At 42.2% G+C, this 23,220-nt stretch overlaps 1 protein-coding gene and 1 pseudogene across 1 annotated transcript in view; one reads left to right on the top strand and one right to left on the bottom strand.

Moving 5' to 3' along the window:
• Positions 1-23,220, top strand: part of HYDIN (HYDIN axonemal central pair apparatus protein) — a 442,024-nt gene that overhangs the window by 395,466 nt on the left and 23,338 nt on the right. The window contains exons 72-81 of the mRNA XM_030829570.1: positions 122-269; positions 4,717-4,924; positions 5,421-5,642; positions 10,971-11,140; positions 13,304-13,502; positions 15,357-15,515; positions 16,899-17,176; positions 17,997-18,216; positions 21,238-21,450; positions 22,639-22,802. Coding sequence (XP_030685430.1) covers positions 122-269; positions 4,717-4,924; positions 5,421-5,642; positions 10,971-11,140; positions 13,304-13,502; positions 15,357-15,515; positions 16,899-17,176; positions 17,997-18,216; positions 21,238-21,450; positions 22,639-22,802 — 1,981 coding nt within the window. The remainder of the gene's footprint in view (positions 1-121; positions 270-4,716; positions 4,925-5,420; positions 5,643-10,970; positions 11,141-13,303; positions 13,503-15,356; positions 15,516-16,898; positions 17,177-17,996; positions 18,217-21,237; positions 21,451-22,638; positions 22,803-23,220) is intronic.
• On the bottom strand, positions 2,574-2,689 carry LOC115831930 (annotated as a pseudogene).

Here is a 23,220-nt window from a genome sequence, read left to right as displayed (position 1 = left end):
GACAAAGGCGGAAGAGGTTGGGGAATGTCTTCTAAACGTCTTGCCTGTGAAGCAGTGTCTGCGGAGAGACTCCAGCAGGCAGTCAGGAGGCCACCACTGAGGGCTGGTGTTTCCTCCTCAGGCAGAGAAGCCAGGGAGACTGTGCAGATCATCAACAAGGAGGAGCAGGGGTTTGATTTTTCCTTCCAGGACAACTCCCGCTATTCTGAAGGTTTCAGCAACAGCCTACTTGTATGTCCCATGGAAGGCTGGATCCCACCACTGTCCAGGTAAACAAAAATGAAGGTCTTACTTTGTTTTCATCCTCTTGACATGCCCAGGTCCCCAAGCCTGCCAGTGCTTACAGTGCCCCATTTATATAATTGCTTTCAACTCTAAGATTAGATCATAACAATTCCATCTCCATCCTACTTACTCCCTGATATCTGTTTTCCTGATGAATATGGAGCATTGAGAATTCTAAGCCTTTTATCTCCATATTTTCTCTTTGTATTCTTTTCCTTGCTATATTCACTGTATATGTGAATCCACAGTGCAATGTTCAGGCTTGCCTGGCAAATCTCTTTTTCAATTAAACTTTTAATTTTCAGGCCAGGCATGGTGGCTCATGCCTATAATCCCAGCACTTTGGGAGGCCGAGGCAGGCGAAACACTTGAGGTCAGGAGTTTGAGACCAGCCTGGCCAACATGGCAAAACCCCATCTCTATTAAAAATACAATAATTAAGGCCAAGGCAGGCAGATCATTTAAGGTCAGGAGTTCAGACCAGCCTGGCCAACATGGTGAAACCCCATCTCTACTAAAAATACCAAAATTAGCCAGGCGTATTGGTGGGCGCCTGTAATCCCAGCTACTCGAGAGACTGAGGCAGAAGAATCACTTGAACTCGGGAGGCGTAGGTTGTAATGAGCTGAGATCGCACCACTACACTCTGGCCAGGGTGACAAGAGCAAAACTCCCTTTCAAAAAAAATTAATAAATAAATACAATAATTAGCCGGGTGTGGTGGCATACACCTGTAATCCCAGCTACTTGGGAGGCTGAGGCATGAGAATCACTTGAACCCAGGAGGCGGAAGTTGCAATGAGCTGAGATTGCACCACTGCACTCCAGCTTGGGCAATGGAGTGAGACTCTGTCTCAAAAAATAATAATAAAATTTAAAAATTTGAAATAATTGTAAATGCACATGTAGTTGTAAGAAATAATAGACTGCTGAGTGCGGTGGCTTACACCTGTAATCCCAGCACTTTGGGAGGCCAAGGCGGGTGGATCACCTGAGGTCAGGAGTTCGAGACCAGCCTGGCCAACATGGTGAAACCCCATCTCTACTAAAACTACAAATATTAGCTGGGCATGGTGGCACATTCCTGTAATCCCAGCTACTTGGGAGGCTGAAGCAGGAGAATCGCTTGAACCCGGGAGGCAGAGGTCGCAGTGAGCCAAGATTACCTCACTGCACACCAGAGCAAGACTTTGTCTCAAAAAAAAAAAAAAAAGAAAGAAGAAATAATACAAAGATATCTCTGTACTGTTTGCCAAATTTCTCCCAAGGGTGACATCTTGCAAAGCTTCAGTAAAATGTCACAACCTGGTATTGACATTGACAGAGTCAAGACACAGAGCAGATCCCTCGCCGCAGGATTCCTCATGTGACCCTTTTGTTGCCACACCCTTTTCCCTTCCCCCAAGCAATACCTCCTCACCGTCTGGAATCCAATACTTTCCTCTGTGTCTATCATTTTGTCATTTCAGGAATGTTGTATTCACAGACACATACATTCCTTTTGTGCTTGGCTTTTTTCACTCAATTCTCTGGACATACATCGAGGTAGTTTTGAGAGTTTCTTCCTTCTTATGACTGGCTACCATTCCATAGTAGGGATGCACCACAGTTAGTTGAACTATTCACCCACTGGAGGACATCTGGATTGTTCCCAGTTTGGGCTGTTATGAATAAAGCTGCTATAAGCTTTCATGTACAGATTTTTATGTGTCTTCATGTCACTGGGGACAATGAGCAAGAGTGCAATTAATGGACATATGATAATGGCATGTTTCCAGAAAAAAAAAAGAAAAGAAAAAACTGCTAAAATGCTTTCCAGACTGGCTGAACCATTTTACATTCCACCGGTTATCTCTGAATGTTCCAGAATCTCCACAACATCACCAAAATTTGGTGGTGTCACAATTTTTTTACTATTATTTTTAGACAGAGTCTCACTCTGTTGCCCAGGCTGGAGTGCAGTGGTGTGATCTTGGCTCACTGCAACCCCCACCTCACAGGTTCAAGCAATTCTCTTGCCACAGCCTCCCGAGTAGCTAGGGCTACAGGCATGCACCACCATGCCCGGCTAATTTTTTTTTTGTTTTTTTAGTAGAGACAGGGTTTCGCCATGTTGGCCAGACTGGTCTCAAGCTCGTGACCTCAAGTGATACACCCGCCTTGGCTTCCCAAAGTGCTGGGATTACAGGAATGAGCCACTGCAACCGGCAACAATTTTTTATTTTAGCTTTCTTGATAGATGTGTAGTGATATCGCATTGTAGTTTTAATTAGCATTTTCGTAATGACTAACAATGTAGGACATCTTTACATGTACTTATTTTCCATATGTGTGTTGTCAGGCCTGAGGGCCTCTTCCATCATTGTCAAGGGAAGTGCTAACCTTCTCTCCTTTCATACAACACATATGTGCTTATTTTCCTTCTATAGAACCTCCTCAGTGAAATGTCTCTTCATATCTCTTGCCAGTTTCCTGCTCAGCCTGTTTGTTTTTTATTGTTGATTTTTGAGAGTTCTTTACATGTTTAGTCAGTGCTCCTTTGGTGGATACATGGTCTGCAAATATTTTCTCCCAATCTGTAGCTTGTCTTTTCCTCTTCTTAACAAGGTCATTCACAGAGCAAAACCTTTTATTCTTGATGAAGTCCAAATTATCTATTTGTCCTTTTATGGGCTGTCCTTTTAGTGTCTGTTCTGTATCTCTGAATAGCCCTAGATTCAGAAAATGTCCTTCCATTATTTTTTCCATAAGTTATATAGCTTTACTTTTCAGTCTGTAACCCCTTTTTTATTAATTTATAAGGTATGAGACTTAGGTCAAAGTTTTGTGGGTTTTTTTCAACTTTTATTTTAGTTTCAAGGGATATGCATGCAGGTTTGCTACTGGATTTACTGTATAGGTTTGGGGTACACATGGTCCCATCACCCAGGTACTGAGCTTAGTACCCAATTGTTAGTTTTTCAACTCTTGCCTCCCTTCCTCCCCTCCCCCTAGTAATCCCCAGCTTCTATTGTTGCCATCTTTACGTCCATGTGTACCTGATGTTTAGCTCCAACTTATAAATAAGAACATGAGGTATTTCATTTTCTGTTTCTGCATTAATTTGCTTAGGATAATTGACTCCAGCTGCATCCATGTTGCAGCAAAGAATTACCTCATTCTCTTTGTGGCTGTGTAGTATTCTACGGTGTTTATGTACCATACTTTCTTTATCCAGTATACAGTTGATGGGCACCTAGATTGATTCCATGTCTTTGCTATTGTGAATAGTGCTGCAATGAACATGAGAGTGCATGTTGTCTTTTTGGTAGAATGACTTTGGGTTTTTTGGTCTTGTTTTGTTTTGTTTTTTTATAAGATTGCTTTGTTTTTTGTAATGAGATTGCTGTGTTGAATGATAGTTCCAAGTTCTTAGAGAAATCTCCAAACTGCTTTCCACAGTGGCAGAACGAGTTTACATTCCCACCAATAGTGTATAAGTGTTCCCTTTTCTCTGCAGGCTCGCCAGGATCTGTTGTTTTCTACTTCTTAATCATAGCCATTGTGACTTGTATGAGATGTTATCTCATTGTGGTTTTGACTTGCATTTCTCTGATGATTAGTAATGTGAAGCATTTCTTTATATGTTTGTTGGCCACTTTTCTGTTTCCTTTTGAGAAGTGTCTATTCATGTCTTTTGCCCATTTTTTAATGGGGTTACTTGTTTTTTGCTTGTTCAATTGTTTAAGTTCTTTAGATATTCTGGATATTAGACCTGTGTCAGATGCATAGTTTCTGAATAATTCCTCCCATTCTGTAGGTTGCATTTTTTCTCTGTTTATAGTGTCTTTTGCTATGCAGAAGCTTTTTTCCCTTCTCTTTTTTTTTTTTTTTTTTTTTGCAGGATTAATTGGGTCCCACTTGTCAATTTTTGTTTTTATTGCAAGTGCTTTTGAAGACTCAGTCATAAATTCTTTCCCAAGGCTGATGTCTACAATGGTGTTTCCTAGGTTTTCTTCCAGTTTTCTTATAGTTTGAGGTCTTACATTTAAATCTTTGATCCATCTTGAGTTAATATTTGTATATGGTGAAAAGTAAGGGTCCTATTTTATTCTTCTGCTTATGGCTAGCCAGCTATCCCAGCATCATTTATTGAATAGGGAATCCTTTCCTCATTGCTTATTTTTGCTGACTTTTTCAAAGATCAGATGATTGTAGGTATGTGGCTTTATTTCTGGGATCTCTATCTTTTTCCATTAGTCTGTGTGTCTGTTTTTATGCCAGTACCACACTGTTTTGGTTACTATAGCCACAAATCTTAAAATCACATCATAATTTGGAGTTATGCTTCCTTTTCCTCATAATGAATCTGCTAATTCAGTAGGCTCATATTTTTTAAGGTTTTGACAAGTTGGCTTAGTCAAGTAATCTGGTGTTTTGTTCCCCAACCAGGTTCCCAATTGATATTTTCTTCACACCAAAGCAGGAAGGAGAAGTGAACTTTAATTTGATCTGCAATGTGGAAAAGAAAATCCACCCTGTGACATTAAATGTCAAGGCCGAGGGCTACACTGTGAGTGCAGAGATCAAGTGCAAGGACAGGACAGGCTCCATCACTCTGTTGACTCCCAACCAGACTAACATCGTCAACTTCTATGAGGTAAAGGTGTAAAAAGACCTTGCTATCTATCTCAGCTTCCATTCTGACTGGGGAAAGTAGTAAAAATGAATATGAGCTGAATCTTTCGCTTCAAATGCCGGAGAGACCAGGAAAACAGAAACACTCCAAGAGCAGCTCTATCCCCAGAATGTACGTAGATATGATGTGAATGCTTTTCTTATTTTATTTTCAGGGGGGTGGAGAGATGGTAGGGAGAAGAAAGGGTGCTTGTGTTAAACATACAGGAAGGATATTTGACTACCAACAAAGGTCTAAGAACTAAATTGCCACTTTGCTCTATGAGATATTGAAAGAACCCCAACACTTAGTAGCTCTTGCTGGAATATCTGACTCCGTTAAGCTAAAGATAGTCAAATCACCAAATCATCTGCCATCTTTATTTCCCAAAGGATATTTTTCATCAACATGTTACAAATGCTGACCCCAGACAAGGGAACTATGGTTTGCATTCACTGCTCTGCTCTCTGTCTCCTAGGTGGAGTTAAATGAATGTGTCCAGTGTGAATTCAACTTTATCAACACTGGAAAGTTCACCTTCAGCTTCCAGGCACAGCTGTGTGGCTCCAAAGCCTTGCTGCAGTACTTGGAATTTTCACCCATCGACAGCACTGTGGATGTAGGGCAGAGTGTACATGCCACCCTGTCTTTTCAACCATTAAAGAAGTGTGTCTTGACAGACCTGGAACTCAGAATCAAGGTGAGTCCATTTAACATTGTCCAAACTCCAAAAGTACTCTCAGCGTGCTGCCTTAGCAGGTTAATTCTCCTGTGTGTTCTTTGTCTTCTCCACGTGTCCAGAAGCTCCTAGAGGGTAGCTGTGTTGGACACAGCCTCACAAGGTCTAGTACAAAGCCTTCAACAATGGTTAGGTGCCTGGGGAGTAAGTGTGGATTGAAAAGCAGTTATATTGCAATACATTCACCCATTAAAATAAATAAAAGTGATAGATGGGGCGGGGAAAGAATATGTATACAATGTTTTCTAAGATGAATTATTGAATGAAAAAAAAAAAAGGATGGTGATGTCAGCAGGAATGGCAGAGAAGGACATCCAAAACGCTGCTCTTCAATAACAATGAGACCACTGGAAAAAATTTTCGAAATCAACTTTTTCAGAACTCTGAAAATTAATGATAGGCTTGCAACAATTCTAGGAGTATTTATTCAAGAAAAGTGGCTGAATACCCATAAGGACAGTGAGCTTTGTGGATTTTGATTTGCCCTATTCTCTCCCTCCTCCCTCATCCCAGCCTTGAAAACCAACAATTCAGCAATCAAAGTGAAAGTCAGCAATCAATCAGACCCTGGAGAAGGTAGAACAGATTAGAACTCCCCAAAAGCCCCCATTCTAAAAGAATTGTCACTATTTGACCTGTCTAGAAGTTCAATGGAAACACCCCTCACTGGGATAGCTTTTATTTGACCTGACTCCAGGCTTGCTCAAAAACAATCATTTGTAATTGTTTAACACTGCAGCTGACTGAGGGAGCATTGACCTTAGGGGCAAACAAGAAGTTCATTTAAAAGTTTAAAAGGAGAGGCTGGGAAGAAGATATTCATGGGGGGCTCTGAAAAGCTTCAGCATATTCCCTGGAATCTAGACAGCCATGCATGTGTAAGATGTGTGTACCTCCAGGCTCTGTTACTGCTCAGGAAAGATCTGAGAAGGCCCTAAGCTCTTACCTCTGACTAATCTTTGGGTCCTGGGAAAGATAAAGCAGAATTGGCAACTGCCTGCCTGAGTGTCAAAGGCATGTCCTGCCATACACACAGAGCCCCTCAGCAAAAGCTGGGAGACTTACTGGTTCCAGGCATTTAAGGAAATCTCTGTTCAATCATAAGCTGACCACTAAACTAACTGAGCAGAAACTTTATTGGCCATGCATAAATAAGAATATAGACTTTACTGAAAAAGTTACTAAACAAACTAAAAGTAGCAACAGTAACCAACCCTGGGGTAGGGATGATCTGATTTTCAGAGTTGCCACATTTATTATTTTAAATCTCCAGTTTCCAACTAAAAAAATATGAGCCATGAAAAGAAACAAGAAAATATAACTCATATACAGGGAAAAAAGCAATCAATAGAAATTGTCTCTGAGAGAGCCCAGATGTTGGACTTAATAGACAAATAGTTGAAATCACCTATTTAAAATATGTTCAAAGAACTATAGGACACCATGTCTATATAACTAAAGCAAAGTATGAGAACAATGTCTCACCAAATAGAGAATATCAATAAAGATATAGAAATTATAAAAATATACATTTTGGAGTTGAAAAACATAAGCTGAAATGAAAAAATTCACAATGAGCTCAATAGCAGATTTGTTATGGTAAAAGAAAATCAGCTGTGGCCGATGGGATAAAATTGTTGAAAAGAAAAAGAAAAAATCAGCAAACTTGAAGATGGAGCAATTAAGATTATCCAATATGAAGAACAAAAAGAAAAAAGAAGAAGAAAAATGAACAGAAGTTCAGATTCCCATAAGAGATTATCAAGCATAGCAAAATACATGTAATGGGAATCTCAGAAGGAGAGAAGAGAGAAAATAAGAGAAAGAATATTTCAAGAAATACACCTTAAACTTCCCAAATTTAATGAAAACAATTAAATATCCAGAAAGCTCAATGAATTCTGAGTAGGATAAACTCAAAAAAATCCACACCTAGACACACCATTACCAAACTGTTGAAAGACAAAGACAGATCATCTGGAAGGCAGAAGGATTAACGACTGGTTTGTCATTAGAAACTTTGGAGGCCTGAAGACAGTGTGATGACATATTCAATGTGCTGAAAGAAAAAATATTATCAGCAAGGAATTTTATATCTAGTAAAACTATTTCTAAATAGTTCCCATTATTCTCTTGATTTTGGGGAACTATTTAAAAATGAAGGATAAACCAGGACACTCTCAGATAAATAAAATCTGAAAGAATTCATCACTAACAGACTGGCCTACAAGAAATAATAAAGGGAATCCTTCAGACTGAAATGAAAGGACACTAAAGGATAACTCAAATCCACATGAAGAAATATAGAGCACCAGTAAAGGTAACTGCATAGATTATATAAAATCAGTATAATTTTTTTTATTTGTAACTTTTTCTATCTGATTTAAAAGACAACTGCATATAGCAATAACTATAAATCTGTATTAGTGGGCCTTATATAAAGATGCAATTTGTGTGGTAATAGCACAAAGAAAGAGGAAGTAACAGAGCTATATAAGAGCAAAGTTTTGCCTATTATTGAAATTAAGTTGTTATTAACTCAAACTAGATTGTTTTAAATGTAGATGTTAATTGTAATCTTCCTTGCAACCACTAATACAACAACTCAAAAGAATATAGTAAAACAAATGACAAGGGAACTTAAATGGTACACTAGAAAATATTTAACACAAAAGAAGGCCGTAATGGAGGAATAGAAGAATAAAAAAGACATAATTGACTAGTAATATTTTTAAAAAGACATAAGATACATAGAAAGCAAATAGAAAAAAGACATAAATTTTACCTTATCAGTAATTATATTAAATTTAAATGAGTTAAACCCTTCAATAGAAAGATAAAAATTAGCAGAACAATGGGAAAAGTCATGATCCAACTATGTGCTATCTACAAGGGACTCACTTTGGATGCAAAGACACAAATAGATTTAAAGTAAAAGTATAGAAAAAGATATAGCATTTAAATAGTAACCAACAAGAGCTAGGGTACCTATGCTAATGTCAAACAAAATAGACTTACAGACAAAAACTATTCCTAGAGATAGATAAAGACATTTTTCAATGATCGAAAATTATTCCTAGAGATAAAGATATTTTATAATGATAAAAGAATCACTCCATCAAGAAGACATAGCAATTATAAACATGCATATAATGACAGAGTCCCAAAATATATGAAACATAACTGACAGAATTGAAGGAAGAAATAAACAATTCAACAATCATAGTTGGAGATTTCAGTACCTAGTTTTAAATAATGGATATAACTAGACAGAAGGACAGCAAGGAAATAAGAAGACTTGAATAGCACTATGAAAGCTCTAGGCCTAACAGACATATACAGAACATCTCATCTAACAACAGGAGAATAGACATTCTTTTCAAGTGAACATGGAACATTGTCCAGGATTGACCAGATATTAGGCCATAAATCATACCTCAATAAATTAAAAGGATTGAAATCATGCAAAGTATGTTCTTCAACCACAGTGGAAAGAAATTTGGGATGCCCAGCCTAACACATCATCTTTATCAAATCCTCAGGAAGAAGGTGATTGATAGAAAGATGGGGGTAAAACCACTGGAACCTGTCTTCATCTGTTTTGTGCTTCTATAACAGAATACCTGAGACTGGGTAATTTATAATGAATAGAAATGTTTAGGCTCACGGTTCTGGACCCTGGGAAGTTCAATATCAAGTTGCCAGCATCTGGTGAGGGCCTTATGGCTGCATCATAACATGGCAGATGGCATCACATGATGAAAGGGCAATGGTTAGGGGAAGAAAGGTCGGGGGTGGGGCAGGAGGAAGAGAGAGGCAGAGAGAGAGAGCAAGAAGGAGTGAGCTTATTCCTGCCATAGCAAACCCACTCCTACGGTGACGGCATTAGTCCATTCATGAGGGCGAGCCCTCATGACCAATCACTTCTTAAAGGTCCCACTTCCCAATACCATCACAATGGCAATTAAATTTCAGCATGAGTTTTGGAGGAGACAAACATTCAAGCCATGAAAAAATCCAAGGTGCATCACTGGTCATTGAGAGTTCAGGAAGCTCCACTGTTTTCTTGGCCTGGAACTAAGCAGCCATCTTCTCTGAGAAAAGCCCGGTTTGTGGCTTCAGAAGGGACCTATTCCTTTTGAGAACTTTTTCAGAACTTACATTTCTTAGAGCAAACAGAAACGTAACATGTTACAGGATCTTTCTACTCTGGTTGGCAGAAGAGTTGAAGGTGATAAATTTACATCCTTTTCATTGAATCAGACACAAAATGTAAACACTTTAAAAGCCTTGGACATTTACCTATGTAACAAACCTGCATATCCTGCACATGTACCCCTGAACTTAAAAGTTGAAGGAAAAGAAAAATAAAATAAAATAAAAGCTTTGAATAAGAAAATGTTTTTAAATGTATAAAGTTGTTTATGATAGCTTGTACCAATGACTGCTGACTTATTCTAATAATGTTTAAAATGAATGCTTATTCTACTGTTTATTCTAATAATGTTTATTCTAGTGATGCTTAGAATGAACAATAGATAATTTATTTGAAATCAATTATCAATTTGTGAAAATCCACATTATGAGGAGTTTGTGAAGAGCAAATTAACTTCATGTACCAATGAGTCACATATTACCTTGTGATTGAGAGTCCAGATGATGACCTGTGCTCTTTCCATCTTTCCACTCTTTCATCCTTGGCATATTAGCCTTGTTCTCCTTCTTGTCGTCTCCTGGTCACAAGATGACCATTCTACCTGGCGTCCTATGTCTGCATTCCAGAGTGAAAAGAAAGGGGAAGAGTATGAAGGCAAAGAACTTCCCCAGCAAGGCTTTGCCTCTTTATTCAAGATAGAACACCCTCTTGTCCTCTTCTGTTTACATCTCAATGACTGGAACTATGTCTGATGGCCATCATGAACTTCAAAAGAAGGTGTAAAATGAAGCATTTGCACCTAGGCACATTGGCATCCAATCAGAGTCCTGCTAGGAAAGAAGCCATGGGGAGCGGATATTGGGTAGTAACTAGCAGTGCCTGGTATACCCCTGAGCCTTCAAGCTGAATCATTGCTGCAAGAGCAAAGTGAGAGGCAATGTAGGGCCTGATTACAGAGGAACTTTTCTTCAATACACAAACTTCTAACCTACTGAATCAGAATCTCTGGAAATGGCACCCTGAGATCTGTATTTGTTAAAGCACCAACTGCTTTCCTGCTTCACCTGAGGACTTAAGAGCCTTCTCCTCCTACTTCTCCTAATCATGGTCCCCCTGCCGTTTCCTCCGCACAGATCAGCCATGGTCCAACATTTACGTGCAGCATCTCAGGCTGTGCTGTGAGCCCGGCTATCCATTTCTCCTTCACCAGCTACAACTTTGGGACCTGCTTTATCTATCAAGCTGGGATGCCCCCATACAAACAAACCCTGGTAATTACCAACAAGGAAGAAACACCTATGAGGTAAGCAGGCTTCCCAGAGCCTCCAGATGATTCTGCAGCTGCTTGTGGGTCCTACAGACTTCACACAGGTGAAGCCCTGCCAAGACAAAAAAAAAAAAATGATTATGGGAAAGAGTCAAACAAAAGTGGGTATGAATCCTGGGTCCCTGTCCCCATAACTAACACTAATACTTGGATAGCCATGAGCTACCCTGCTGAAAATCTTCTTTGTGAAGTATGTAGAGCAATGCCAAATGACCTAATGAGAGGTTTTATGACTTCCATTTATCTTCTCATGCAATAGACTTGGAAACTGAGGTTTGAAGAGTTAAAAGGTAAATTTCTCAGGTCAGTGGCCTTGCAGTAAATAGCAGACCTGTACTGAGCCTAAGCTTTCTGATTCAAATCCAGCCTCTCGGCACCATCCCTGTGTGGGATGTTCTAGTCCAAGGTTCTGAGCCCCATTCAAGACCTAATGAGATAGAATCTCCAAGGGCTGGCCCAAAGACCTGTGTTTACTCAAAGCTATCTATCAGTACGTTAGAGAACTTTCCATCATGATGAAAATGTTGTATTTTTGCATTGTCCAGTATGGTGGCCTATAGATGAATGTGGCTTCAGAGCACTTAAAATGTGGCTAGCGAAACTAAAGAACTGATTTTTTATTTTATTTTAATTAATGTTAATTTTAATTTTAATAACCACATGTGTCTAGTGGCCACCATATTGGCTAGCACAGATCTAAGTTCAAATTTCAACTCTTCCCTACTTGTGTGACCTTGGGCAAATTTTTAAAACTCTCTATGCCTCTGTCTCCTTGCCTGAAATGGTAGTCATAATAATACTGTCTATATAAGACTATTAGGATAATTAAATTAGTTCACCTAGGAACAGTGCTTAGAACACTGCCTGGAACATAAGAAATGCCCAGTTATTGTTAGCTGCTGCTGCTGTTATGATTATTATTAGTACCCTGAATATTAAATTGTAAGTGTGTCGTGTAATTTTAAATACTAATTTTAAATCTTATCTATCTATACTTCTTGCATGATTTAATGTAATCTCAGTCTTACTTTGCTTAAGGCATTGAGCTCTATATGTTGGCCTAGCTAGACTCCTTCTCTACGGACTGTAAGGCAGACAAGGAGAGGCTGTAATGAAGAGGCCTAGGTGCCTTCCTACCCACATGTGGAGTAGGGTGGACAAGATCTTTTAAGATCCCTTCTGTTGGACAATTAGTCATAATAATAATAGCTCACTTTATGGAATATTTCCTCTATGCCCTATTTAATGACTGTTTCAGTCACTTAATCTCATTTAATCCTCACAACAGCCCTAAGAAATAGTTATCATTACCCTCATTTTACAGATAAGAAAACGGAGACCCAAGTGGGCCACATAACTCTTCAGAGATCATTTGGGTAATTAGCGATAGAGCCTGGATCCAGACTCCTCTCTGCCTGACTCTAGAACATACACTCCTTAATACTGTGCTTTGTTACCTAATTACTTATGGAAGCACTTCCTTCTTATGAGAGGGTACAAAACCCTCATGTAGAAAACCATGAGATGCATTATCAAGAAATCGAGAATCAGGCTGGGCGCAGTGGCCTGTAATCTCAGCACTTTGGGAGGCCGAGGCGGGTGGATCACCTGAGGTCAGAGGTTCCAGACCAGCCTGGCCAACATGGTGAAACCCCGCATCTACTAAAAATAAAAAAATTAGTTGGGCACAGTGGCACGCACCTATAATCCCAGCTACTCAGGAGGCTGAGGCAAGAGAATCACTTGAACCTGGGTGGTGGAGGTTGCAGTGAGTTGAGATCATGCCACTGCACTCCAGCCTGGGTGACAGAGTGAGACTCTGTCTCCAAAAAGAAAAGAAAGAAAGAAATAGAAAATCAGTAGAGTGAAGAATATTGGGCAAAGGGTGATGAGCCTTGAGTTTGAAACCCAGTTCAGCCAAGATCTCAGGATGTGACTTGGAGCAACTTGGTTGTGCCTAAGAGAGCATGGGCTGGGTCATTGCTGAGCTCCCTTCCAGCTCTTAAATGACTTCTATGATTCTAGGACAACAGGGCCGGAAACCCATCAGTGTCCAGCCCAAAGAGACAAGGAGACAGCATCTGCCCCTCTGGGTCAGATTTCTTGGAGCTTACGCCTCTTCCTCTTGATTTTCTGCAGCATAGATTGTCTGTACACCAACACCACTCACCTCGAGGTGAACTGCCGTGTTGATGTGGTAAAGCCAGGAAACACACTGGAGATTCCAATAACTTTTTATCCTCGAGAAAGTATCAACTATCAAGAACTCATTCCGTTTGAAATCAATGGGCTCTCACAACAAACAGTCGAAATCAAAGGGAAGGGTACTGAAATGAAGGTAACAGACAGTCGGGAGGCCTTCAGGCGTGGCACCCTCCTTTCTACCCTTCTCATCCTTCTTTGCCCCCCAGAACCCTTTCACCCTTCCAGCCCCTCTGTTTCTCTGCCCCAGGCTGCTCTATTGTAGGTCAGCCAGTCCCACTGAGATGATGTTCCTAATAACACAAAGAGGCAAATTGCCAGATCAGACTCACTGAATCATAGATCTTATTCAATACCAAACTTTACTGTATCAAAGGATGCAGGTAATCACAGACACTAGAGAAATATTCTTTTTCTTGGAGAAATTTGAGACTTTCAGACTCAGCTCCCCAAGTATATCCTTTTCCTCCTGCATCAGGGCATGTTTGTTTTCAGGTTTAATAGATAACTCTTTTTTTAACATTTTTAAGCAATGTACACAGACACGTGTTTCAGTGATGGAACATCTTTCCTTAACACCCCATTGATTAGCATTCTCCAGCCAGCCACAGATCCCTGGATGATATTTGGTTCAAGGCATTCCTTTTACCCAGGCACTCTGGATAGAAAGGGAATGGTCATATTCTGCTGCTCATTCGTTTCCTTCTCATGTCTAGTAAACATGTAAGGTGCTTGTCTGGTGGGATTATCTGTATTTTAATAGAAGGTTTTGGAAGATTGAAATCCTTCCAAGACTTTCAAGAATGCATAGCATATTTTGGCCACCAGGGGAAGAGTGTATTCCTGGCAGCCTTCCCATCAAGCCATAGGAGCAACGGGACATTGCCAACTAATGTGTCTGGACCCAAGCTAGAGAGAAGGTCTCTTCTGATGCCATTGATTCATTCATTTTCCTATTGGTCTATCACTTGTTCATTTAGCACCCATTGTATAATGGATACTTTGGGAAGATGCAGAAGTGACTTACACATGTTCTCAGACATCCAAGAGCTCATGACTAGTGGGACAGACTCTCTTGACTTTTTAGACAAAATGGAAACATGTGGGCTGGGTTTAAAGATAGTTGGATGGAGGGGTGCAATGTAGTGACTGACCACAACAGTGACCAGTGGGTGCTGCCCATTGTGGGTCAGTGCCATTCTGGAGGGCAGTCTCAGCCTGGCCTTGGCCTGACCCAGGCACCATTTTAATCAGTGTCTTACCTGAGGACTTGGAAGCATAACTACTTTTCTCTGCCTCTACTGCCACTGTTCCAATCCAACCACCATCATCTCTCCATCGTGCTTTCTTTCTTGCCCTCTTCAAGCCCATTCTCCATAAAGAAGCCAGAGCTCTCTCACAAACACTCCATACTTCACTGACTTCCCATTGCTCCCAGAATGAAGCCCAGTCTCCCACTTCTCACTCAGCAATGGCCTACAAGGCCTTGCAAGACCTGGCCACCTCTCTAAAGTCATCTTCTCGGGTCCTAGCTCCCAGCCTCAGGCCTTGACTGGGCCACTCCCTCTGGCTCAGGGCCTGGCCACAGGTTGTCTCCCTGCCTTAGGTTGTTCCCCAATTCCACACTCACTCTGGCTCAAACTGACTAGCTCATACCTTTCTTTATCTCTCGATGTATACATGCCATATTCGGAAAGGCCCCCTGAGCCCCCTAGCCTAGTTTCAGCCTCCTGTAATATGCTCTCCAGGTGCCCTGAGATTTTCCTACGTATATTTTAACCCAGTTGTAGTTGTATAATTATGTGATGAGTAGTTCAGTGGGCACTTGAGGCACTTAAATGCTTATTGAGTAGGCAAATGCCCACCCAATATGAAGAAGTTAGGGCACAGAAAGAGAAGGAACCACCCTTGCCTCACCAGAGTAGACATATAATGTTTATTTTTCTCTTTAACTAATGAACTCTTCTTCCTACTCTTTCTTGTCCCACAGATTTTAGTCCTAGATCCAGCCAACAGGATTGTGAAGTTGGGAGCTGTCCTACCAGGGCAGGTTGTGAAAAGAACAGTTTCCATCATGAACAACAGCCTGGCCCAGCTCACATTTAACCAGTCCATTCTGTTCACAATTCCAGAACTCCAGGAACCCAAGGTTGGTGCTCAGAGGGGCCCGTAGGAGCCCCTTCATGCTCCCTGATGATGAGGATGGCCATGCTGACAACACTAGCAGCTCACATTTCTTGTGCATCTGTAATGTGCCAGACCATTCTAAGAGGCTTCACTGTGCTCCCTCTGTTCATTTTCATAAAAGCAGTGTAGTGCCTTACAGGGTGCACTAGTCCCATACTGTTTTTGTGAAAATGAACATTATTTTCATTTTGCATTTTCATTTCATTTTCCATGTCATTCATTGTCACTTGTTTATTTACATCTCCATTGTGTAGACAGTCCAGTTCTCTATGTTTGTTCGTTTCAGGTGTTTCTCCTTAAGCCTTTGTGCATCCATGACTCTGTGCTTAAGATACATTCCTAGGCTGGGCGCAGTGGCTCATGCCTATAATCCCAACACTTTGGGAGGCTGAGGCAGGTGGATCACAAGGCCAGGAATTCAAGACTAGCCTGGCCAAGATGGTGAAACCCTGTCTCTACTAAAAATAAAAAAAAATTAGCCAGGCATGGTGGCGAGCACCTGTAATCCCAGCTATTCAGGAGGCTGAGGCAGAGAATTGCTTGAACCCAGAAGGCGGAGGTTGCAGTGAGTCAAGATCGCATCACGGCACTCCAGCCTGGGCAACGGATCGAGACTCCATCTCAAAAAATATATGTGTGTGTGTGTGTGTGTGTTTGGTTTTTTTTGAGTTGGAGTCTCACTCTGTCGCCCAGGCTGGAGTGCAGTGGTGTGATCTAAGCTCACTGCAATCTCCACCTCCTGGGTTCAAGTGATTCTCCTGCCTCAGCCTCCTGAGTAGCTGGGACTACAGGCATGAACCACGAAGCCCGGCTAATTTTTGTATTTTTAGTAGAGACAGGGTTTTGCCATGTTGGCCAGGCTGTTGTCGAACTCCTGACTTCAAGTGATCCACCTGCCTCGGCCTCCCAAAGTGCTGGGATTACAGGCGTGAGCCATGGCACCCAGCCAGAATCTGCATTTTAACAACCACACAGGGAAACTGAGACAGGGAACACTCCTTGAGAAATGCCAGAGCTCCATTTCTTATTTCCCATTACTATTTCCTGTATCAGGGAGGAGGAAGAAAGAAGGAAGTGCACAAAATAAGTTAGGAAAGGGTCAGGAAAGGGAAATGATACTTATTAAATATCTATTATGTGCTACAAATTTTATAGAGATTATCTTAATCTTCAACATAGAGTAAGTCACGGAAAGTTGAAGTAATTTACCAAAGCATGCACAGCTGATGGGAGAGCAGGAGTGAGATCTGACCCCTGTTCCAATTGCAACAGCAAGACCTCGGGGAACCGAGGCCTTAGGGGCCTCCCACCCTCAGCTGCTGACTCTGGATGCTATTTCATTCAGGTCCTCACCCTGGTGCCCTTCCACAACATCACACTGAAGCCCAGAGAAGTCTGTAAACTGGAAGTCATCTTTGCCCCGAAGAAGCGTGTCCCTCCCTTCTCTGAGGAGGTGTTCATGGAATGCATGGGGCTCCTGCGCCCCCTCTTCCTCCTTAGCGGCTGCTGCCAGGCCCTGGAGATCTCACTGGACCAGGAACATATTCCCTTTGGACCTGTGGTGTATCAGACGCAAGCCACGCGTCACATCCTCATGTTGAACACAGGCGATGTGGGTGCAAGGTAAGGGAGTGGTGTCTCCCACCCTGAGGCTGCCGCAGAGGCTCCTGTCCCTGTATCTGCCCTGGACTTGTTCTGCAAGTGCAGTCACTTTTTACTTCTGTCCTCTCCCTTCTACATCCCCCTACTTCCCTCAAGATGTGACAGCAGTGGCCTCACTGGGGTGATTGCTGCTACTATGATTACTACAATTGAGATAACAGAAGATATTTAGTCCATGCCTGTTTCCTGCCTTGACATGGCACACATCATTTAATCCAACTACAGTTCTGTGAGACCAAGACTGCTACCAACCCATTTCACAGATAAGCGAGTGCCCAACCACAGAGGGAGGACCACACAGGGCCATGGGATACCAGTGCCACCCAGAACAGAGGCAACTCTCACGGGAAGGGATTGTCGCCATCCTCCAAGATCTGAACCAAGAAGCAGTGCAGGGAACCGTTAAGACCACAGTCCCAGAAGGGTTTCTGTCCTAGCCCAGCCACTTCCTAGCTGTGTGACCTTAAGTACACAACACATGTGTATTTGTGTTCATACATATGTTCCCTGGTGTGTCACTCATGGATAATAAGATGCAGCCACTTTCTGCCCTTGGCTCAGCTCTGCAAAGGAGCCAAGTCCACCTACCCAGGAAGTGACCTTGGCCCACATTCCCCAGTGCTTCTGCTCTGTCTGGCAGACCTTTCTCCTCCTAGGTGCCAGGATAGACTCAAGGGAGGTGAACCTCAGCCCAGGTAGAGTCTCTTGTTCTCAGTAGCATTGAGGACACCCTTACAACATCCATAAACTCTCTTTCTTGTCTTCTTTTGTCTTGGAAAAGGTTTAAATGGGACGTCAGAAAATTTGAGCCTCATTTCTCCATTAGCCCAGAAGAAGGCTATATTACCTCAGGCATGGAGGTTTCTTTTGAAGTGACCTACCATCCCACTGAGGTGGGAAAGGAGAGCCTTTGTAAAAACATTCTCTGCTTCATCCAGGGAGGCAGTCCTCTGAGCCTATCCCTGTCTGGAGTCTGCGTGGGACCACCTGCAGTAAAAGAGGTTAGTAGCTGCTGCCCGCGGTGGCCCAGTGGCAGGAGTGACCCCAGTAAGTGAACTCAGCCGGGCCTCCTTCAAACACGCAGGCCTGCCCCCTCCCTCCACGAGACCTGTGACTACACCGTTTCCACTGCTGGAATATTCATTCTCCCCTCTTCATTTGGTTTATTCCTTTCCATTCTTCAGCTCTCATCTGAAACATTACATTCTCAAGGAAGCCTGCTTTGACATCCCTGGCTAGATCACATTCTAAGATCTATGAGTAAAGCATTAATACCTTTCTCCTTTTCTATGGTTTAAAAAAAAAATGGCCTTGGTATAATGCTCTGCTAGCCTTGTTCCTGGGAACCTAACTGAACTGTCAGCTGTGTTACCTAGCAACATTGCTTATGGTAGAAATGACACAGTCTCCCTGTCCATAATTTTGTTAAAGAATGTTATGTTAATGGAATCATACAGTATGCTATCAACTTGTATTTATAAGTCTCAGCAGGAACATATGCTTTCATTTCTCTTGGATAAAGACCTAGTTGTGGAATGACTGGGTCATGTGGTAGGCGTATGTTTACCTTTGTAAGAAACTGCCAAACTGTTTTCCAAAGCAGTTGTGTCCTTTTACAATGCCACCAGCAATGTCTGACATCTCCACTCACTTCACATCCTTGTCAACAGTTGATAGTCAGCTTTTTTAAATTTCAGCCATTCTAATCAGTATGTAGAGGTATCTCATGGAGGCTTTATTTTCCTAATGACTAATGATGTTAAGCAACTTTTCAAGTACTTATTTGCCAGCCCTGTATTGTCTTAGTTGAAGTGTCTGTTCAAATCTTCTGTTTATTTTTAATTAGGTCATTGGTCTTATTATTAAAGTTTCGAGAGCTCTTTATATATTCCGAACATAAGTTTTGTGTTTAGGTCTTCAGTCTATTCAGAGTTAATTTCTGTATATAGTGTGAGATATGGATCAAAATTTTTTTGTACATGGATATCCAATTGTTCCAGTACCACTTGTTGAAAATACTCTTTTCTCTACTGAATTGCCTTGGCACCTTTGTCATTGATTGTAAATGACAATCAATTGATCATATATATGTGGGTTCTGTTCTTATCTATTGATCTATTTAACCATCTTTATGTCAATACCACACTGTTCACATTGTTAAATCCAACAGCCAGTTCTTTCTTGAACTATAGGGAGCATTTGACACCATAAACTGGTTCCTCCTCCTGCAAACACTTCCTTCACTTGGCTCCAGCACACCACTCTCTCCTGGATTTCTTCCTATTCACCGGCTTCTCCTTCTCATCTTCTGTTTGTTTCCTGTTGTTTTTTTTTGTTTGTTTGTTTGTTTTCCTGAGACAGTCTCACTCTGTCACCCAGGCTGGAGTGCAGTGGCACGATCTCGGCTCACTGCAACTCTGCCTCCCAGATTCAAGCGATTCTCCTGCCTCAGCTCCTAAGTAGCTGGAATTACAGGCCCCCACCATCACGCCTAGCTAATTTTTGTATTTTTAATAGAGACAGGGTTTTGCCATGTTGGCCAGGTTGGTCTCAAACTCCTGACCTCATGTGATCCACTCACCTTGGCCTCCCAAAGTGCTGGGATTTCAGGCATGAGCCACCAAGCCTGGCCTTCTGATTCTTCTTAACATTGGAGTTTGTCAGTCAAGAATTCGTCCTTAGATTCCTTCTTTCTTCTACATACAATCATTTCTTGTTGATTTCAGCCAGTTTCTTGGCCTTAAAAAAAACACTGTTAGGCTGGACACAGTATCTTATGCCTGTAATCCCAGCACTTTGGGAGGCCGAAGCAGGAGGATTGCTTGAGCTCAGGAATTCAAGACCAGCCTGGGCAACATAGTGAGACCCCATCTCTACAAAACAACAACAGTAATAACAACAATGAACTTGCTATACTGACAACTCCCAAATCTTTATCTGCAGCCTGGACTCTTCTCTTGAACCCCAGATTTGTTCTACTTCCTGCTTGACTTATAGCATCTCAAATTTAACATGTATGAAACCTGAGCTCCCGATCTCTCCCTGAAACCTGCTCCTCCCACAGTCAACCCCACATCAGTAAAGGGCATCTCCATTCTGCTCATTGCTCAGACTAAAAACTTGGGTGTCATTCTTGAGCCTTCTTCCACTTATACCCAAGATACCATATAGCAGTAAATGCTGTTGGCTCTTCCAAGTACAACTGGAATATACCCACTTTCCACCAGCCCCAGTGCTACCAGTGCCACCCAAGCCACTGTCATCCCCCACCTGGCCTATTGCAAGTGCCTTCTAGTTAATCTCTCTTCTTCTGTCACCTCTAAGCATCTAGAGCAGTTCTGTTAGAGCATAGATCAGATCAGGTCACTCTACTCAAAACACTCGTAAGTCCTCCTTTTACAATTAAAAAAAAAAGTGTCTACCATCACTCCAAGGCCCTGCGTGCTGTCCCTTGTCACTCTATCTCCCTCTCGCTCACTTCACATTTGCCACACTGGCCTCCCTGCCCTTTGTCAAAACCAGGAGCTTTGTAACTGGCATTTCCTCTGCCAGTTACACTCAAGCTCACTCAGGCTCTTCCCCAGGTCTCATCGTTCTTGGTCTTTAATCAAATACATATGCTCAGTTAGGCCCTTCCTGATCACACCGTGTAAAAACTCAAACCCACTCCCAATCTGGCACCCCCTCTGCTTCGTCTTTCCCCTTGGCACTTATTTCTATGCAGCATGCTCTACATTCCACTTGTGTGTCTGTCTCCCCCCACTACGGTCTCAGCTCAAGGGCAGAGATTTTTGTTATTTCGTTCATTGCTACATCTCCACCACCAAGAACAGTGCCTAGCACATAGAAGGTACCTGTAAGTATGTGTTGAGTGAATGAAAGAAAAGGAAACGGACCCATTGAAACTCATGATGGGAAGCACTGTTAAAGTCAGTCTTCCCCAGCACACATTCTGTACCTCTGGCCCTGGAGACAGACCAGGGGGAAGTGCCATGGAAGATGAGGTGCCTGCTTTCTTCCAGGTAGTGAATTTCACATGCCAGGTGCGCTCCAAGCACACGCAGACCATCCTGCTGTCAAACCGCACCAACCAGACCTGGAATCTGCACCCCATCTTTGAGGGCGAGCACTGGGAGGGGCCTGAGTTCATCACCCTGGAGGCCCACCAGCAAAACAAGCCCTATGAGATCACCTACAGGCCCCGCACCATGAACTTGGAGAACCGCAAGCACCAGGTAGGCTGAGGTCCCCCCACCCCCATTGGTTTCTTGGCATAGTTGAAGGTGGCACTGTGTGAATGAAGTTAAAAGACACTTTGGGGCCGGGCGCGGTGGCTCATGTCTGTAATCCCAGCACTTTGGGAGGCTGAGAAGGGTGGATCGCCTGAGGTCAGGAGTTCAAGACCAGCCTGGCCAACAAGGCGAAACCCCGTCTCTACTAAAAACACAAAAATTAGCCGGGCATGGTGGCACACACCTGTAATCCCAGCTACTTGGGAGGCTGAGGCAGGAGAATTGCTTGAACCCAGGAGGCAGAGGTTGCAGTGAGCCAAGATCGTGCCATTGCACTCCAGCCTGGGCAAAAGAGTGAGACTCCCTCTCAAAAAAATAAAAATAAAAATAAAAAACACTTTGGAAGCTGAGAGCTCAGAGAATGTTAGATGGGGAACACCCAGATCATGTTGGAATAGTGAGGAATTGGGAATTGTGCAGATTATCAAGCTTTGGCTTCCTTTTTTCATTTTTTTTTTAATGTATAGGGGATTGTCATAGAGCCAGGGGCTCAGTTCTGAAATGGAGTCCAGACCAAGCATCAAGTAATTAATGTTTCACTTAATTGCATAAATAACATAATGGTGACTATAACAAAACAAAAAAAAAAGAAAAGTGGCCACAATATTCCACCCTATTAAAAAACGAACTTTTTTCTTCTATCTTCACTACCAATCCTTATTCAGATACAGCCATAACTATCATCATAACATACCCAATTTTACATTCAATTTGTTTTCACTTTACAGTATAGCAGTAGCATTTTTCTATTTACGCAATCTTGTGATAATTATTTTTAATAACTGCCCAATATTTCACTGAATGAGAATTCCATAATTGTTTTACAGTCCCATTTGTTGAATGTTTATCTACAAATTTTCATCAACATTATAAGTGGTGCTTACATATACGCATAACTATTTTCTTTGGAGGGATTTTTCTTCAGTAGGCTCTCTGGGATGGGATTCCTGGCTCGGATACGTATGAACATTTTTCTATCTCCTGAACTATATCACCAAGATGTCTTCCAAAGTATTGTGTTTCTTTCCAGAGCCTCCATTATCCTCCATTAATCCTGGGTCTCTACGTGTCCAATAAGTCCCTAACAAAGAATGCTGTGTGTCATTCTGATCACATCCTTCTTCTCCTTAGGGCACCCTCTTCTTCCCCCTCCCGGATGGGACTGGCTGGCTCTATGCTCTGCATGGGACTTCCGAGCTCCCCAAAGCTGTAGCCAATATCTATCGTGAAGTGCCATGTAAGACCCCCTACACTGAGCTTCTGCCAATCACCAACTGGCTGAACAAGCCCCAGAGGTAAGGGGGTAGGGCTAGGGGGCTGGGTGGGGAGATGGAAGGAGGACTTTCACCATCTAGCCTGGTCTTTCCCCTACTTAGGACCTCTAGAGGATGTTGAGGGGCTCGAGGAGTCAGAGACAAAGTTCCCTGATGTGACCAGGCATTTCCTGAACACTAAGCCTCTAGCGAGATTCTCTTTTCTGTGCTGTTAGTTACTTGTAAGTCTCCTGGCACAAAATAACCATTCGATAAATGTTAGCTGTTATTATCATAATGATAATTATCACTGTTATTGCTGAGTGTTCTGTCATCACCTAAGCCACTGGCCAGAGAAGCAAGTCTTTGGATCTTGTCCTTGCAGTAGGAGCAGAGTGGAAATCGGGCACCAGGAAAGCTCAAGGCCAACAAGCACGGTCCCCTTCTTTTACAGAGAAGG

This window comes from Nomascus leucogenys, chromosome 2 (genome assembly GCF_006542625.1).
Source record: "Nomascus leucogenys isolate Asia chromosome 2, Asia_NLE_v1, whole genome shotgun sequence".
Taxonomy (NCBI): Eukaryota; Metazoa; Chordata; class Mammalia; order Primates; family Hylobatidae; genus Nomascus; species Nomascus leucogenys.
Note: the sequence above shows the minus strand (reverse complement) of the source record. Positions and strands in the feature narration are given on the sequence as shown.